At 35.5% G+C, this 20,490-nt stretch overlaps 1 protein-coding gene across 3 annotated transcripts in view; it reads left to right on the top strand.

The window, feature by feature from the left end:
- Positions 1 to 20,490, top strand: part of LOC115222448 (AP-1 complex subunit beta-1) — a 71,134-nt gene that overhangs the window by 6,613 nt on the left and 44,031 nt on the right. The window contains exons 2-5 of one of the 3 annotated variants that reach the window (XM_036511673.1): positions 7,585 to 7,640; positions 15,183 to 15,244; positions 15,763 to 15,868; positions 16,561 to 16,696. In XM_036511673.1, the coding sequence (XP_036367566.1) occupies positions 7,630 to 7,640; positions 15,183 to 15,244; positions 15,763 to 15,868; positions 16,561 to 16,696 (315 nt within the window). In that variant the 5' untranslated portion in view covers positions 7,585 to 7,629. Of the gene's footprint in view, positions 1 to 7,584; positions 7,641 to 15,182; positions 15,245 to 15,762; positions 15,869 to 16,560; positions 16,697 to 20,490 lie in introns of those variants that run through there. The other 2 variants (XM_036511672.1, XM_029792639.2) reach the window with 2 other exon arrangements.

Raw genomic sequence — 20,490 nt, 5'->3', positions numbered from 1 at the left:
GCCACTCCTGCCCTATGATCAAAAGCATTTTATTTGTGACCATCCCATTTTTATTCAGACACATTATATTCAGGACCTACACTGTCAAAAGTGTTCCTCCCTCTTGAGGACAGTAGGGTGTGATTGGAAGAAATTTTGGTTGCTATTTCTCACACATTGATTCATCTCTCGTTGACTTGTTAAAGTGTGAAGAAACAGTTAAGTGAAAAATGTGTTCATTTAGTGCTCAAAATAATGTACACCCAGTAATGTTATTAAAGATTTATCATTTCATTAATATTAAAATGAAATTATACTTCTGTTTATGCTTTTGGTGGTGTTGGTGAGTTCCTGGTCAACTCTGTAAGCAGTCATTATTCCAGCAATGACCCCTCCATATGTTTTTTTTTTTATGGTTTTAGTGATGGGGTATCTTTTTCCTTATTTAAGTAGGATGTGATATGGTTGCTATTTCAAGCAGTTTCAGTTATCCTGTTGAGGGACTTCATTGGTTTCAAAGAGACAGCATGTGATATAAACTATCTTTAATTAGGAATCAAGCATTTTAAAGAATTTAATATGCAGTTCATCCATTAACCCTTTAGCATTTAAACTGACCATATCCATCACAAATGTTCGACTTACTTTATATTGAAACTGACCAGATCCAGCCTCTTATGCATACCCTACTATGTCATCCTAAAAATAAATAATTACATGATCAAAATTTCAAAACTATGTGAAAATATATGATTAATTCAAAACAATGTAAATAAAAAAAAACCCATTACACTTGACAAAATAATTTGAATGCTAAAGGGTTAAAATTATCAATTTATTTAAGCTGTGTCATTTTCATAGAGATTTGATATGCTAATACAACAGCAGACTAATTATATGCAAAACACTTAAAAATGATGAAACTTAATAAATTTTACTAGGAGTATAGTGCTAATTGTTCTGCTTGTCTATCACAGATCACCATTGCTTCCTATGAACCTTTATTGTTTCATATTGGCACATAACCTTGTCCCTTATTTTCTATGTTTTGATCTTGTGTCTGCACCATACAACTGGTACTTTCTTGAATAATTTTAAAAATCTTTCTTAACAACTTAATCACGTTTGATTGGGTGGAATACGGTTTTACAGCTTTACATCTTCTATTGATGTTTATCTAAATTTTTAAAATGTATTTTTTCCTAAACATTTGCTACAATTTAAAAAGAAAAAAAGTAACATATATTTGAAATTGTTTTTCATTGTACCTGTTTTAATGGCTGGTTTTCTTTGCTGGCAAGTATAGGATGATTCTACAGTAACATTTTACTACATATCTTTGTCTTCATTATGTAGTTAAGGTTTATATTCAGATCTGATCAACAGTCCTTTATCTTGGATTTCCAATTTGTAAATGTCAAAATGTGTGAGATGTGTCATTATACAAGATGGTATCAAAAGGTTCCCAGACTAGTTATTCTTAATTAAAAAAAAATAACTTATTTACTTTAAGTTTTAACATAATCTCCTTCGAAATAGTCACCTTGCACAGCAATACACTGGTCCCAGCATTCTCACCACTTTTGGGATCCTGGCCTGGAAGTCTTTTTCTGTAAGACTTCTGCAATTTGCTCTTGATCTTGACAAGTGTTAAAACGGTGACCTTTGAGCTGTATTTTCATCTTGGAGAAGAGATGGAAATTTGCAGGTGCTAAATCTGGCAAATAAGGCAGGTGCAGAAGCAATACCATGTCACTTTTGATGAGAAACTTATGAATGAGGGAAGCTCTGTGACAGGGTGCATTGTTGTTGTGAAGAATCCAATTCTTTAAACTCCACAGACCCAGTCGCTTTCACCAAATGTCCTCTTAGAAATACTTCAAAATGTTGCAATAGAACTCTTGATTGACAGTCTGGCACTGGGGGGAGGGCAAATTCTCGAAGCACAATATCAACATTTCTGGGGGTGATGCTCGTGGCATGTCTTCCAGATTGCTCGTCATTTTCCAGGGATGTTCTTCCACTCTTGAAGTGTCTGTGCCACTCAAAACGTGCATGCAACCCATTGCCACAAGCTTGTGGAAGCATGCTTAATGTCTCTGTAGTAGACTTCCTAAAATTTCATGTTGGCTCTTTCTTCCAACTTTGTATCCACGACAAAATCACAAACTACAGCATACATGTGATCACAATAACACAAATGTCACAGCTTGTGAAGTAAATACAGCAATATCACTCGGCACACTGTCACACAAAGGTTACTGTTAGCTCTCACTGAGCACATAATAATGTGCTGCTATCTGTTGACACACTACAGAACTTTTTGATTCCATCTTGTAAGATTAGTTTTCAGACTATTAACCTTATATTTACATCATCATCGTTGTCGTTTAACATCCACTTTCCATGCACCAGGCTCAATCTGATCTGGCAAAGTTTCTAAAGCTGGATGCCCTTCCTAATGCCAACCACTCTGAGAGTGTAGTGAGTGCTTTTACGTGCCACCAGAATGAGGGCCAGTCAGGCAATTCTGACAACAACCATGCTCAAAAGGTGTGTTTTTTATGTGCTACCTGCATGGGAGCCAGTCCGGCAGCACTGGCAACGATCTTGCTCAAATGTTGTTTTTCGTGTGTCACTGGCACATGTGCCAGTAAAGTGACACTGGCAACAACCACACTCAAATGGTGCTTTTTATGTGCCACCGGCACGGTAGACATTCAACCGCCTTGGCAACAATCATGCTCGGATGGTGCTTTCAACATTCCACTGGCACGAGTGCTATATTTTTTAATCGCTACATCTATGCTATGTTCAGTCTCACCTCAAATTTGTGTATTCCTGGATGTGTACATAGCTTACTTTTATTTACTAAGCCACCAGTGCATCTACAAAGCTATGTACATGTCCTTGAATAAGACATCTGATGACTAGACTTCAAAGATAAAAAATTGTAGTATAGATGTAAATATTAAGCACTTCATCTATAAAGCTGAGGTAAATAGTAAAAAAAAAAAAAAAGGGGGCTGTGTGGTAAGAAGCTTGTTTCCCAATCACATGGTTCTGGGTTCAGCCCTATTCAGCAAGTGTTTTCTACTATAGCCTCAGGCCAAACAAAACCTTGTGAGTGGATTTGGTTAGCAGAAACTGAGAGAATCCAGTCATACATACATACATACATACGTACGTACGTACGTGTGTGTGTGTGTCATTGTTTCTGTGTTTGTCCCTGCCACCACTATTTGACAACTGGTATTGGTGTGTTTGCATCCCTGTAACCTAGCGGTTTGATAAAAGAGACCCACTGAACAAGTATCAGGCTGGGGTCAAATCATTTGACTAAAAATTCAAGGCAGTGCTCCAGCATGGCTGCACTCTAATGACTGAAACAAGTAAAAGGTAAAAGATGTGGATTGTGAAGGCATGTGGCCTAGTGATTTGTGTTGAGGCTACAATCATATAACGTGTTTGCTTCTTGGAGTGGGTGACATGTCTGTAAACAGTGCTCTTCATTTCACCATATTCCAGCCTACTCAGTTGAAAATAAGTACCAGCTGATTACTGGTGCAGTCCTCTCTCACTTCATATTGATGTTTCACTGGGCCAACAGTGGGAGTTTCAAAAGGCTGTTGACTACAAAAGTCACCTAATGCCATTAACAAAAAAACCAGGTACATGCTAACAATTGATACTCACTTAGCTTTTATTCTATGGATTATTTTTACTTTGAAAATTTAAACTACCATCCCATTGCACTTCTTTATCTTTTCATATTATGAGTTTGTCATGTACAGGGTGTCCCAAAATTAAGGCAACCAAGTTTTTTCAATTTTGCCAAAGCAGATTATGACACTACCACATTTATTCAACATGTCCACTTCTGTTTCAAATCACAGCCTAGGTGTGAATGTTTCACACTGGCATGCTGCTGTTCTTGCAGAATTGAAGCCCATTCTTCGTGTAGTTTTGCTTTTAGAGCATCAAGTGAAGCATGAAGAGTGCTTGAGACTCTCATCTCCAAAATGGACCAAACAGAAAAATCTAATGGCTTGAGACCAGGGCTTCTTGAGGGCCATACATCCTTGCCTATGAAAGACAGAATGTTTTTTTGAATCTAGTGTTGTAAAAAGAAAATCTTGGTTGCAAATTAATTTTCCTAAATGGTAAACCATGGGCCAGACAATGTTTTACCTTGAAATGACAACTTCAGATCATTTTACAAACTGCATATTTACCAAAGTGAACTCCAGAATTCAAGCAAATCAGTATCATCTGTATGTTTTGGTGATAATCCATATCACGATAGTTCCACAAGTTCAGTCTGATGAAGGGCAAGGATCAGAAATTCGACACTCCTCATGGCATGTGAACTTTTCAAGTTTTTCTGTGGACACCCCTATAAACATTTTTGGCTAACTCTATACGAAAAGTAAATTTGCTAGATCAGATTTTCAGTTTTTGCAAAATTTAATAGTGCTATGTTCAGTTCACTGTTAGAAAGTTCAGTCCATTTCTTTGACAGTTGTACTCCATTGACGGTTTTTATACTCAGTTCATTGTTGCGCACTTCATTGTTATTGTACCCTATATTATTTGTTATGCTCCTTTGATGGTGGTTTTTTTGTATTCAGTTGTTGTACTCATTTAGTAGCATTTGTACTCGACAGACTTGAGAGTTGTCTGATTTGGTGGTCAGCTGCCATATTCATTTGGCAGTTGTTGTTGTCCTCATTTCACTGTTGCAATGTACTCCATTGACTGTTTGTTATTTTCAGTTGACTGTTATCTGGTTGACAGTCGACAGCTGTCCCATTCAGCCAACAGGTGCCTAGCTAGGCTCACAGACACTCTGCTTAGTTCACTGTTATTCAGCTGACAATCAACATATCCCAGTTATCTTTGAATGTAGCATATAATTAGTAAATTGAGGTGGCGAGCTGGCAGGCACGTTAGCGCGCCGGGCGAAATGCTTAGCGGTGTTTTGTCCGGTGTTACGTTCTGAGTTCAAATTCTGCCGAGGTTGGCTTTGCCTTTCATCCTTTCGGGATCGATAAATAAAGTACCAGTTATGCACTGGGGTCGATGTAATCAACTTAATCCCTTTGTCTGTCCTTGTTTGTCCCCTCTGCGTTTAGCCCTTTGTGGGCAATAAAGAAATATATAATTAGTAAACTGAATTCTTATGAAAGACACATTGATCTACAATTTTAACACATTATGCTGCACAGATTGTGTTGTTGGCAGCGTTTTTAATTTTAACTTTATATAATTTATTTTTTGCATCATAGCGTCATAGGGCCAATCACTAATTCACTTCCATTCTGGTGGTGAGAGTGATAAGGAAGTCTGTGAAATTCAAGTGAAGTAAATAGCACATGCCAGTCCTCTTGCTGGTGTGTTTGTGTTACACACACACACACACCACCACCACCACCACCACCTTCCCTCCCAAATGCCTCTTCTTTCTATATCCTCTTCTGTTCTTGTCTGTCTTGCAAGTTGCATGGCAACTTCACGAGTGCTAGTGTTATGAAAAAAAAAAGCATACAGTACACTGTTAAGTGGTTGGCATTAGGAAGGGCATTCAACTGCAGAAACCAGACCAAAAATGACATTGGAGCTCAATACAGCCCTGTATCTTGCCAGTTTTCTGTTAAACCATTTTACCTATGCCAATATAGAAAGCAGACATTTATGACGAGGAGGATGATATAAATATGATGGGTTTCTACATATGTCTGTACAGCATTTTATGAAGCATTGGTCATTTTTAGAGTTATTATAGGTTACCTTACCTGAGGTCTTATGCAAAGGAATTTGGCTTAGAACTATGCAAATTTCTTAATCACATGCCCTCCCTTGAACCACTTGATTATACTGCATGTCTACTGTCCATTCACTATCAATTTATTATATACCCACAAGCTGAAGTTGCACCAAGGTACTCTCAATTGAAGACAAATATGTGAAGGGCTTTTTTTCAGTTTCCATCTACCAAATCCACTCACAAGGCTTTGGTCAGCTAAGGGCTGTAGTAGAAGGCACCTGCCTAAGCTGCCATGCAGTGGGGCTTAGCCCAAACTATGTGGTTGTGAAGCAAACTTCTTAGCCACACTGCTTTGTTTATTTCAATATTCGAATTTAAATGGATAGCCAAGAATATCGACATGCATTTTGAGATTTATCTAAGTAACTGTTCTTTCCTTATTTAATATATTGGAGATGACATATTAAAAGAAAATGCAATTGCTCTCTCTCTCCCCACCTCTCATACAGTACACAACTAATTAAAAAGTAGCTCACAAATAGGCACAAGCCTCACAAATGGGCACAGCCTCACGTATGGGCACAGCCTCACGTATGGGCACAGCCTCACGAATGGGCACAGCCTCACGAATGGGCACAGCCTCACGAATGGGCACAGCCTCACGAATGGGCACAGCCTCACGAATGGGCACAGACTCACGAATGGGCACAGACTCACGAATGGGCACAGACTCACGAATGGGCACAGACTCACGAATGGGCACAGACTCACGAATGGGCACAGACTCACGAATGGGCACAGACTCACGAATGGGCACAGACTCACGAATAGGCACAGACTCACGAATGGGCACAGACTCACGAATGGGCACAGACTCACGAATGGGCACAGACTCACGAATGGGCACAGACTCACTAATGGGCACAGACTCACTAATGGGCACAGACTCACAAATGGGCACAGCCTACAAATGGGTACAGCATTAAAATACTCAGGCACTAAGCTAACCTATTACAATCAATTTTGTAGTCTAAATGTAAAGTCTTTTCATCATGCCTGTTTGACATTCAATTTTCGTGCTGGCATAGGGTCAAGAAGTTTGCTTCAACACAGTGTCTCATCACTTTTTAGGTCCTTGTTATTTCCTTAATGACATGCAGAATTTTTCATTCAGCCTTCATCCCTTCTTCCCATGTCTTGCTCAGCCTTTTTCTTCAGCCAGTTCCTTCCACTTGCAATCCTTGTTACATCTTTACACAACTAGCATCATTCCAATGCATAACATGCTCATTCCAGCACTGTCATCTTTCTTGCATACTGAGGCTAATTCCTCTTAAACTTAGTTTTCCTCTCAGCTTGTCAGTTCTTTGTCATTCATATATATTAATGTTGTGCGTCCATCAGAACATACTTGACTTGTTCTTCTCCAGTCATTGCATATACTCTGTAGTCAGTGCCCATGTTTCACACATGAACATCATATCATTTACACCTTGCTCAGAGAGAGAAAAACACTTTGTTGCTAATAGAGGTAATTATTCCCTTTGTCCTTACTCTGGCTCCTATACTTACAAAACATCACCATTTCCACTTTTACTTTCTTCAGTGTAACTAGTGAATACATTCTAAAGAAGTTTTTCATTAACCCATAAGATTAAAGATAGTGTTAGCGCAGTTTTGCACTACATAATCTAAACAGCTGTGATGAGAATGAATGAACTCTGATTTGGAGTGTGCAAGATTGTTTAAAAAAATGTGGAAACATTTCATATAGACACAGTAATAATAATAATAATAATAATAATGATAATAATAATAATAATCTCGTTAATTTTCAGCAGGAAATTTTCTTTGAACATTGTTTGTACAACCAGCAGTTTACCATGTTTATGATGTAAGAGGATTATTTCTCATAGTAACACTTAACTATTTGGAAACCCTGTAGTACACATATACCCACCCTGGTTGTCACTTCGCACAAGTCAAAAGATACTGGAAAAATCTTTCGTGAAATCAACAACTTCAAGCTTATTTAGAGCATTCTTCTCCCTGTGAATAATCCCTCATAACCTTATTTTTTCAATAGCACAAAAATAAATGGTCAATTCTTTCCACTTGGTCAAAATGTTGCTCATTACAAGCTAGCTTCTAATATCTGAAAAAATATTTTACAAATGTTACTGATTTCTTCACTAATTCTATTACCTGCAAATGCACTGTAAGTTTCTAAGGCTATGGTAATTGATGTATTCAAATATATAATAGATGATGGATTTAATCTTCTGTTGCACAGTTTTATACCACCACTTGGCTCTTTGGTGTTTTTATTCCATTTTAATTCTACTCTGTTGTAAGCATTCAGACTTTGGTTTTTGGTTTAAGTTGTGTTTTCTTCTGTCTTTCCTCCACACCTGTATCAGAAACCTTGCAAAACAAATCTTTTCCCATGATGTATAACCCCAAAGTGCCCAATACATGAAGTGTGGTATACTTCAGGCCTGTTGCTTTTTCTACTAAGGTTTTGCACAACCAACTACTCTGCAAGCTCAATGAAGATCATTGTGCCCAAATTTCTTAGATGTCAGCTTGAAGCCATTACACAGAAGTAAAAACAGGCACTGTATGTATGTGTGTGTGTGTGTGTGTGTGTGTATGTATGTATATATAAAATGTACTGCTCTGTTATTGGTGGGATCAACAAAAGAAAAATGAAAGTACTTCATCCAGTGAGAGATAAATATCATTTTATATGCAGAGGATTTAAGTTCAAACTACTATTTGTTTCATGCCTCTGAAAATACTATCTTGGAAATATATGGCATGCTATACAAGGTTGTCTGACCTTTGTATTTTTGGAGACATGAAACTAATAGCTCACATTTAAATCCTGGTTATATAAAATATGTAAAGTCTACTGATAACTCTTGAAAATCTTTCACATTTACAATCTGCATGAACCCTTTGTTTCATACTATGTTTGTGTTTACCAAATTGTTTTTTGCTCTCTGTTCTAAAATATTGATTAGATAAAAGATATAGTCTCTAGTAAATTAAATGTTGTCTTTTTACCAACTCTCCCTCAAATTACACCCTACCATCTTAAAAATTAGAAATGATCACTAGATTATGTAGATTCCATGTAATGTAAAAAACAGAATGGATGCAGCTGAAATACTTTTGATCATAAGTCAGCCCAGTTGGGGCTAACCAGGGTAAACAACAAAAATATTAGTTATATATATATATATATATATATAACTATGTGTATATAGATATAAACAAGCTAACATTTGTTTTTTTTTTATAAGCATCGAAATGTGTATTGTAAGATACAAATAAGATAATTTATTTTTGAATGTAGAAATGCCATTAGAATAGCAGAAAAGGCGTTAGAACATTAGAAAAATTACCCTTACAAAGTGTTGACAAGTTTTTCTGCTTTGTAAGTGTAATTTACCCAATAGTTCTGTTTTAACAGCATCTCTATGTTTGAAGATAAATCATTATATATATATATATATATATATATATATATATATACACACACACACACACACACATACCCATATACACTCAAAGATAAAACAGTTACTGTTGTTTTGTGCAATCATGTCCGATTTAGATTAAACTGTAACCTTTTTTTTGCTTTCACAATTCAGCAGATGTAAGACTTTAGCTGTGATTAAAACAAAATAGTGGAACTGTAAATGGAACACATTCTTGAGAATTTAATTTTCTTTAACCGTTTAGCATTTGGATTACTCTCTCTCGTATGTAACGCTTATTTATTCACATTGTTTTGAATTAATTATGTATTATCTCATAGCTTTGAAATTGCAGTGATGTGATTATTTATTTTTGGAATGACATGGTAGGGGAGATATGAGAGGCCAGATATGCCCAATTTGAACATAAAAGATGTAGAATATTTAGGCCAGATATGGCTAGTTTAAATACTAAAGGGTTAAATTCAATAGTTGTATAATTTTATATTAATCCAGTTAGTTCACCATTAATATTATCCATATAAATATTTTATCAGATAACCTAAGATAAGTTTCAATTGGTAAACATTTGAATCGTGGTTAATTAATAAAGTTTGTAATAAATTTTGCTCATTTCTTAGCAAATTGGTTAACTTTTTGAATATGATAAGATTAATTTATTGAATCCAACCCATAAAGTGCGTTGATGTTTCAAGTGGTATGAGCCTACCCTCTGCATTGTTATTTTGGCTGCTTGCCTGGGATTCATCATGTATTAGAAGCCATTGCAAACCTATGTTTCTGCAAATTGTTCTTGAGACCTAAGAATCATGCACATCATCATCATCATCATCATCATCATCATCATCATCATGCATAAGTAAATGTGGTCATTAGACAACTCTCATTTTGTTAGAATTTTTCAACAAGTCATGGTGTGTGTGTGGCACAGACATGGCTGTGTTGGATGAAACTTGCTTCCCAACCACATAGTTCCAGGTTCAGTCCCACTGTATGGCACCTTGGGCAGGCAAGTGTCTTCTACTATAACCCTAGACTAACCAAAGCCTTGTGAGTGGATTTGGTAAACAGAAACGGAAAGAAAACCATCGTACGTATGTATGTATGTGTATATATATATATATATATATATATATATAATGTCATCTTCTTCATTTAGTATCCATTTTCCATACTGGCATGGGTAGATGGTTTGTTGACTGAAACTAGTAACCTGGAGAACTTTACCAGGCTCCGGTTTGATTTTGGTTTAGTTTCTACAGCTGGATGCCCTTCCTAACACCAACCACTCCATATGTGTCATGTCTGTGTTAGTTTCCCCCACTACCACTTGACAACCAGTTTTGGTGTGTTTACATCCCTGTAACTTGGCAGTTTGACAAAAGGAACTGATAGAATAAATGCCAGGTTGAAAAAAAAAAAGAAAGAAAATTAGTAATGGAGTTGATTCAGTTGACTAAAGATTCTTCAAGGTGGTGTCCCAGCATGGCTGCAGCCTAATGACTGAAACAAGTAAAAAGATAACTTTCTTTATTGGCCACACAGGGCTGAATAAAAGATAAAAAGGTTGATTAGTTGTTGCTTGTGAACTTAGAAATTATTTGTAGGAAAGAAGAGCAATTAAAAATAAGGTGCTGTCACAGCAGTGCTATATGATTTAACGAGGTTGTACGTCAGTGCGATTGAGAGGTAAATTAAATACTGGCATAGTTTATGAAAGCCACGTTTTGTTGTTTAGCAAAAGCTGTTTTCTTGTTTGGCTGTCAAATAAATGTAGTGTTATTAATTTTGCTTTCGCTCTTTCAACTCTTGGCTTTTACAAAAGAATTGAAGGAATCATATGTGATCCCTTAAAAAAATGTATAAATAAATGGCTGTTTCGTCCCAGGTTGTCTCTTATTAAGCAGCTGTATGATCAGCGTAATTTCAGCTGTGACCATTCTGCCTTCATTTCAGACATGATATATTTAGAACTGTATTATCCAATATGTCTTTTTTTACATTTTAATACAGTTGTGGGTGATTTTGAGGGAGATTTAGTTATTATTTCTATCAGATTGAATGATAACATAAAGATTTTCTTGTTGGTTTGAGCAATGAGTGTGAAGTTAGAGCATTAGACTTCCTTCTTTAGCACCTGCCATTTTATAATAAGCTATAAAGTGGTTGATTCCAGGAAGGGCATCCACACAAAAATCATGCCATATGAAACATACACAAGACATGGTCCTCCAACTTGTCTAGGAGGGCAAGAATCTTTGAATAGAATCTGAAGATGAAGGTGACCTGTCTAACCCATGCCACCATAGTAAACAGATGTTAAAGGATGATGACTGCAGGATGTATTTGCTTTCAGGTTAACTGAGAAATTGTAGAAACAGGATTTGCTAAATTCAGTACTTTTACATCATGTTGGTCATATTTTCTTGTTTCAAAGTAAAACAGGATTTAAATGTGATATAAATATTTTACATACAGTGTATATTTGTGCTTTCATATACAGTATACCATTATGTACATACGTACATACATATATATATATATATATATATATATATATATATACACACACTCATTTATGAGTACAGGACATCACCAATAGTAAACAACATGAAATACGAAAACAAATGAGTTAAATATGCAAATAACGACAGAAAAAAGGGCAAGTAACACAAAGAATGATCCTTCATCAGTTGTCGGCTGTCTATCTACTCCCCATTTTGAGCAATCAACGACAATATGAGTTTTCGAAGACAGTTGCTCCCTTAAATATCAAAATAAAATTTTGGATCTATAGAGGGTCAAAGTTAGGAACAAAAACACAGCAGTGGAGACATACAGGGAAACCGAACGAAAACAAACATGGAGGGTCATTAGACCTGAATGAGGGGAAAATAGTGAATGCTGAGAGAAATATTTTCTTTGAAAAGAGAAAAGACAGAAGAAAGAGATATAGGAGATGTCCAGTCCTTAGAACATCTGTGCAGGAAAGTTAGATGGTCATGTAAGGAAAAGAAAGATGGACGATGGTCATGTGTGAGCAACGACAGAGAGAGAAAGAGGGGGAGAGAGAGAGAGAGAGAGAGAGAGAGAGAGAGAGAGATAACAATGAAAGGTAGAAAAAAGAAAATTAGAGAGGATAGGGGAGACAGGGTGGGCCAAAGTCATGGACCAAAACATGACTTTTTGCATTACATTATTCATTTCATCTATATGTTTTTTCTCTCAATCATTTATATCAACAGCCACGCACATTTTCATTGCACATCCAACAGTGCATGCTTGTTTCATCTCTTTCCAATCTCCCCGAGTCTTCTACGTTCATGGCTTATGTCTCACTACCATGCAACATTTTAGTTCTAATAATTGTGTCATAAAAATCTGCCCTTTACTTTGAGAGAAAAGACCTTTGTTGCCTGCAACAGTAGTAGCTCCCTTAATCTGTTCTTACTCTGGCTAGTATATTTTCATAGAAGCAACCTTCCTTGCTAATTACATCTAGATAACAAAAGCTATCACCCTTATCTAAACTGATACTGGTATCCTGGTCCTCTTACTCTGCTCTTAGAATGCACTGGCACATTTTGCAAAGTATGGAGTGGCATAATGAAGCTCAACAATTTGAGTGAGCTCGATAAAATTTGCAGTGTCTAAACTTATTTGAAAATAGAAGTAAAGGAATAGACAAGTAGTTGTGATGTGAATTTTCATTCTATTTTATGCAACACCGATGTCATTTTGCATTTTGTATCTTTAGAAACTTTGCCAGATCAGATTGAGCCTGGTGCAGGCTCTGGCTCACCAAGTCCTCAGTCGAACTGTCCAACCCATGCCAGCATGGAAAGCAGACGTTAAACGATGAAGATGACGATGAATGAGATTTTAGAAATAAGGAAATAAAGTATCATAAAAATGTACTGTTGAGATAGTTGACTAAAACTTTTGAAAAAGGTTCTCAACAACTGAAGCCATCGATCAAGAAATAAAGATAGATAAACCCTCTCAAGCACTTATAACGAAGAATGTTCATGTCTCTGAAGAACATTAAAAATTAAATGGTTCTAAATATTACTGTGTGGTATTGAAGTTAAATAAGCAAATGTATTGTTCAAACTTTTATCTGGTACCTAGAGCAAAAGTTTCCTACCTTGTAGCTTCTTGGAATGGAATTTGGTACATAGAAACTACAGAAGTTCATGCGCACATATATCAGTGAAGGATGTAAACGTCATCAAGAAAATAATAAAAACTGATGTTTTTTAAACACAGTCACTTGTGGTATTTATTCCGCATCCTGTTAGAGACACTCGCCTGTCATTCTCATTGTCAGAAATGCAGTGAACCACTTATTTTTCCTGTTATAAACTTGTAACTGACAACTCTAGAGGTAATTGCACCTGATATAAAATAAATAGGCAATAAATCCAAATCTCAGACTTCAGTTTGCAGAGAACTTATCACTTCTGTAAAACTTAACGAAGAATACTATTTATGGCTTAACCCTTTGGTATTCAAACTGGCCATATTCCAGCTCAAATATTCTACCCATTTTATGTTCAAACTGTCCAGATCTTTTTTGTCACACCTACCTTACACTATCATTCTAAAAATACACTATCACATCATCAACATCTTGAAGCTATGAGATAATGTCTGATTAATTTAAACAATGTGAATGAATAAGCTTTACATTTGACAGAATAATCTGAATGTTAAATGGTTAATATAATTTTTCATTTTAAACAATCAGTTTTTATAATTATCCTTAATTAGTATATATAGAGAAAATGTTTTATATATTGTTACATTAGTATTGCTCAAATTTTTTGTTTGTTTTGATCATTATTATTTAATATGTCTTCCATGCTGTAATGGGTTGGACAATTTGATTGGATCCAACAAACTAGAGAACTGTGTTAGGCTCCAGTGTCTGTTTTGGCATGGTTTTTGATATGGCTTGATGCCCTTTCTAATATCAACCACTTTACAGAGAGAGTGTACTGGGTGTTTTTCTCAGGAGATCAGCACTCGCGAGTTCACCAAGTTACTTGCAAGACAAAAAAAAAGAACCCTGACTGAGTAGGGTTGTAGTAGAGAGAAAGGGTTTTATGTCAGGTGCTGAGAGGCCAAAGTATGATACAGGGGCAAACACAGGTATCTTGCTATGGAGATGATACATGTCTACCCTACATTATATAAGAGTGGGTAGGAGTAGCTGGAAAGAAGATGATAATGGCAGTAATGAAAAGAAGTCCTGTTTTCAGTCATGTTGTATTTTTAGTTAAGGAATTCAACCATTGTTGTTTAACCCCAAGTCTACACTGAGATGCCTGTGACCAAATGTGTTCTAGCTGCAACCATCCCATTTTTGTTGCATATCTTTGTTTACATTATAAAATATATCATTGTCTTTTTTATTCTAAGGCAGTACAGTGTAATTTAGCAGGTGGGGATTTGGCTGCTGTTTTTTTGCAACTCAAATGGCAGCATAAGGGTTTCCATCTCCAAGTTCAACATAATAGTCATGTAGTCTATAACTAGTAGAAGTGACTATTCTTTAATATTTGTCTTTATCAAAGCAATGGTGAGACTGGAAGGATTGTGCACTGGACAGAATGATTTGCAGCTTGTAGTTCTCCCCCCTATATTCTCAGTTTGAATCTGACCCCTTTCAGAGTTGACAAAAAATGTACCAGAACCAGTTATATAGTGGATGTTGATTTAATTCACTATACCCATTCTCTACAAACTGTGACCTTGTATGTCAAAGATGAAATCGATATTTACTCTTATTATTTTACTTGTATTATTAATGCCATTGCGTATGGTATAAACTCACATTTGCACTATTGCTCCTTTCTCTGAAATAAACAAGCATTTGCGTTGAATTAAAAAATGAGAAATTAATATCATTTACTCTTATATTGCAGGTACCGTGTGACCAATAACATCAAGATGACAGATTCAAAATATTTTACCACCACTAAAAAAGGTACAGTTTCTGTTTCTGTTTCTGTTTTAATGCCAAGAAATTATCTTTTCCTATTTAGATATAAAACAGTTTGAAATAGATTTCACATTTTCTTTTCTGTCAAATAGTTTTGTTGCATAACACTTCTTTTACATTGGGAGTTTTTTCTCACCCCTTACCTCCAAATCACATGCACTGATTGGGGTTCACTTCAGTGTTATTGTTAACTAATCGATTGATCAAATTTTTGATTGTTATAATTTCTTTTTCTCATAGTACTGGGGCCTTTAATGTTTTCTCAATCTGCAGTTGGTGTGTGTGTTTGTCATTCTCATTGTGTGTGTGTGTGTGTGTGTGTGTGTTGTTTTAAAGTACAAAAATATTGAGTTCAACATATGGTTCAATGTCGTGATACTTGGAAATTCAAGTAAGATATTTCTTTGTCTCACTTACACTAATTTTTACTTTAGAATGTTTTTTAAGTAAGCATGAATTCTCATTTAGTAGTAAATATTTTTTGGCGATTTCCTTTCATTTAGGTGAGATATTTGAGCTGAAGGCTGAATTAAACTGTGACAAGAAAGAGAAAAAGAAGGAAGCTGTGAAGAAAGTTATTGCCAGCATGACTGTTGGTAAAGATGTCAGGTTAGTATTTTACTAATTCATTAGATGTTTGTAGGTAGCTCAAGTTATTCTTTTATTTGTTTTTTTTTTCTTTTAATCTTTTTGAACTGTGAGCATGCTAGTTTTATTTTTGTTTCTTCTTAGTCAAATCTCAGTACTTAGTGTGATTGATCTATCTTAACTAGCTCTTCAACTGGAGTAAAGAGAGGTAACTCAAACAAATCGCTGTAAGATATTTTTATTCAGTCGCCATCATCATTTACTGTCTGCCTTCCATGCTGGCATGGCTGGGAGAATGTGTATATTTTTAGCCCTCCCTCGCTGGTATATGCTCATTTAAATATGTGTGTGTGTATATATAAAGCAGGCATGCATATATATATATATATATATATATAAATGTATATATATATATATATTCATGCATATATATATATATATATATATATATATATATATATATACACACATACATACATACATATATAGTAGATGTTTTATCTTGGTTTGGTTTGATATTTGTGACATCAGTATCTTGGTGCTACAATGGTAAATCATTCTATTAATGTCCAACATTTTTATTTTAATATACGTGACACATCAGTCTCTTAGTGCTAGCATAATGGCTCATTCTATTAATGGGTAAAAATTTAATTATATGTTTCTCATTAAAGTCAATATATGTCAAATTTGAAAACAATTTTTTTTTCTAGTGCGCTCTTCCCTGATGTCGTTAATTGTATGCAGACTGATAATTTGGAATTGAAGAAGTTGGTGTATTTATACCTGATGAACTATGCCAAGAGTCAACCAGATATGGCTATCATGGCGGTTAACACTTTTGTCAAGGTAAGCTCGATATATATAAAGCATCAAGACAGAAAGAGGGAGCATGTACAAGTGGGAGATTTGAAGGGAGTACAATATCAACACCAACTCCACAACCAGCACCACAAACAACATCGGCACTGTAAACACTACAGCAATCATAAATACAACTCAGTCTACACTCAAACCCTATAACAGGGACAAAACCTGCAAGGGAACATCATAAACTACATAGCCACAGTCACAACAATTAACCAACTGTACACATCAACACACAAAACACTACGCAATAACTACACCACACCAATATACTATGTCAAACAGCTGCTATTGCAATGTATGATGGATCTGGTGCATGTATGCATGTTTTTTTAATTTTTTTTTTGTACTTGTTTCAGTCATTTTTGACTGCGGCCATGCTGGTGCACCGCCTTTAATCAAGCAACTCGATCCCGGGACTTATTCTTTGTAAGCCCAGTAATTATTCTATCGGTCTCTTTTGCTGAACTGCTAAGTTACGGGGACATAAACACACCAGCATCGGTTGTCAAGCAATGCTAGGGGGACAATCACAGACACACAAACATACACGCACATACATATATATACATATATACGACGGGCTTCTTTCCGTTTCCATCTACCAAAACCACTCACAAGGCTTTGGTTGGCCCGAGGCTATAGCAGAAGACACTTGCCCAGGGTGCCATGCAGTGGGACTGAACCCGGAACCATGTGGTTGGTAAACAAGCTACTTACCACACAGCCACTCCTGTATGATGCATATTGCATGTATGATGGATCCATTGTGAAGATTGTCTTGTCTCCTTCGTTTTGTTGGGAGTAGTAGTTTTTATCTGTCTAATGGCATTGGCAGAAGAGGTTTTGTTGTGGACAAAACGAAAAGGGCTGAAAATAGACATCGTCCTCTCTGGCTTGTCTCTTATCGAGTTTTTCAAGTTACACTTGAAAAGGAAAATGTGGGTGGAAAAGGAAGTGCTATCTCCCAGTAAATTTGTTAAAATGTGGATGAGATTGGCGAATATTGTCTGAGTGAACAAACCTGCTCTGATAATGTACTTCTAGACTGGAGAGGGGCAATGGGTTGAGGGTCATTGTGACCAGTTTTGTGAGGTTTTCACAAGTAACCCCCAGAAGTCTCCTTTTGAACAATTTTCTGTTTAAAATTTTTTTGGGTTTTCTTTTTTTGCACATTTTTTTAATGTACACCCCCCCACTCTATTGTCCTGTACTGTCTGTGATGATTTTTGTTAACCTTCAGTGATTAAGAAGGTCACCATTATTGAACTTGCAAATCATTGAGTAGGAAGAAATCTTTTGTAGTATGTTGTTCAGACTGTTTACACTGAGTTCAAATCTTACAGAAGTCATCTTCATCTTTCATCCTTCTGGAATCAATAAAATAAAGTAGCATTCAAATAACAGGATCAATGGAATTAACTTGCCCCCCCCCATCCTCCCACTCTCAACTCACCTTAAATCATTGGCCTTGCACCAAAATTATTATTATTCGATGTTACTTTTGGCTTTCATCTTTTTTGGGGGAGGTAGAGAGCAGGTTCAATAAAATGAACTGTCAAATACTGGCGTTGATGTAATAGACTTGTCCCCCTCCCCTCAAAATTTCTGGCCTTGTGCCAAAATTATAAGCAACTTTTGTTATTATTTATTAGTAGTAGTATGTTACTGAAGACTAGGTATTTGTATTTTCTTTTCGTATTATTTGTAATAATATACATTAACAGCTGTTGTAGATTTCCTTTAACTATAGTGAAACCCAGCAGGGTAAAAAATTTTTTTTTTTTATTAATGTCAAAATATGGAAATATTTCCAGTGAGCAATGTCGCTCTCTTCAAGTGAATGAATTAAGTTCTGGCTTCGTGAAAAGCAGCTGAGCTATAGAATGACATTAACATATAATTTGGTATGTGAAATGCTGAAGAGTTGAATAAATAGTAAACTTCTTGAGTCTGAGACTATATTGTCATTTCTAAGCTGTAGTATCACTCCTGTAGTTATGTTTGGGAAAGGCATGAATGTTACAAATTGCATTTTCCTCTATAGATTTTGATCAAGGACTTGTGAAAGTTCAAGTAATTGAGCTGCTTGTTTATCTTATCATTGCACAGAATAAATGTCCTCTATTACTGTATCCTGATAGTATGACATTGTACCAAGATATGATAAGACCTCTTGGGGGTAAAATCTATGTTCTTATCTTGTGCCTCATTTTATAATTAATTAATGTTCCTTATACGTCTTTATTCAATTCATATTTTATCTGGCTATTAATTTGTATTCAAAAATAAAAAAAACAAAAAACAAAGTAAAACACCACTTAACCTTTAGTTACCTTCTTATATCTGTTGAAATACAATGCTGTTACTGCAGTTAATTTTTAAAATAATGAATTTAGTAAAATTATTTTGTCATTATTAAGCTAGTGTTTGGAACACAAATTCACATGAAATCTTTATGGAAAGATAACTTTTAAAACAAGAAATTCTTATCATGCACCCAGGGGTGGTGGTCTTAGGGTGGTTGGTATTAAAAGGGTTAATACAAGGCGGTGAGCTGGCATAAACGTTAGCACACAGGGTGAAATGCGTAGCCATATTTCGTCTGCCGCTATGTTCTGAGTTCAAATTCCGCCGAGGTCAACTTTGCCTTTCATCCTTTCGGGGTCGGTTAAATAAGTACCAGTTACGCACTGGGGTCGATATAATCGACTTAATCCGGTTGTCTGTCCTTGTTTGTCCTCTCTGTGTTTAGCCCCTTGAGGGTAGTAAAGAAATAGGTATTAAAAGGGTTAATATAATTAAATACAAAAAGTAAGGAACTGACAGAATTGTGAGAGCATCAGACCATATGCTTCATGATATATAGTTTTGGCCTCTTTGTCCTGAGTTCAGATGTTAGTGAAATTAGTTTTGCCTGCCAATTAGCTGTGATTGATAAACTAAAATACCAGTGAAGCACAACATAAAGGATCTGTTTAACTATTTATATGCTTCCTCAAATAGTGGCCTTGTTCCTTGTATAATAAGGGTAATGTGTATGCTTGAAATAGCAGCCAAAACTCTCAAGTTACGTCTTACCAGTTTAGTTCTTTTGATACCGACTATCTGGAACCATCCTTGGTTGAATGTTACAAACTTAGTGTTTTAAAGTGTTCTAAATTAAAATTTTTCATCAAAATTTATATTCCAAACTCCATAATGACAGTTATTTTACTAAATTCTCCGTTATTTTCTGAATTAATTGTAACAATGACATATTTTAGTAGAAATATGGCAACAAATGGGTTAAAATAAATATTTAAAAAAAAAGCTGCAGGATTAACCCTTTCTTTAATGTATTTTCTGAAAATACATCATCTTTGTAATACCATTAATTTTGAAGATGACATAGAATTTAGTAAAATAACTTAGTAATTATTAAGCTGGTGTTTGGAACATAAATTAATGTGAAATTCTGATGGAGGGTTTTTAGATCACTTTAAAATGGGAAGTTTGTATCATAGGACCAGGATGGTCTCAAACAGGTTGGTATTAAAAGAATTGCATTTGATTATAGATTATCTTAAGAATTTACCTGAGGCTAAACTTTATAGGAATATATTCTTTATCACAAACAAGGTAATTTCATTTGGGCTAAACCTCTTGGATAACTCTAATATTATTTATGGTTAACTGCATACATGTAGACACAATCTTTTTTATGGTGGCTGGCAGGATTTGAACTTAAAATACAACAAGCCAAAACAAATACCACAAAGTATCCTGTTTGATTT

This window comes from Octopus sinensis, linkage group LG20 (assembly GCF_006345805.1).
Source record: "Octopus sinensis linkage group LG20, ASM634580v1, whole genome shotgun sequence".
NCBI lineage: Eukaryota > Metazoa > Mollusca > Cephalopoda > Octopoda > Octopodidae > Octopus > Octopus sinensis.
The sequence above is the reverse complement of the archived record's forward strand: the minus strand, read 5'-3'. Positions and strand labels throughout refer to the sequence as shown.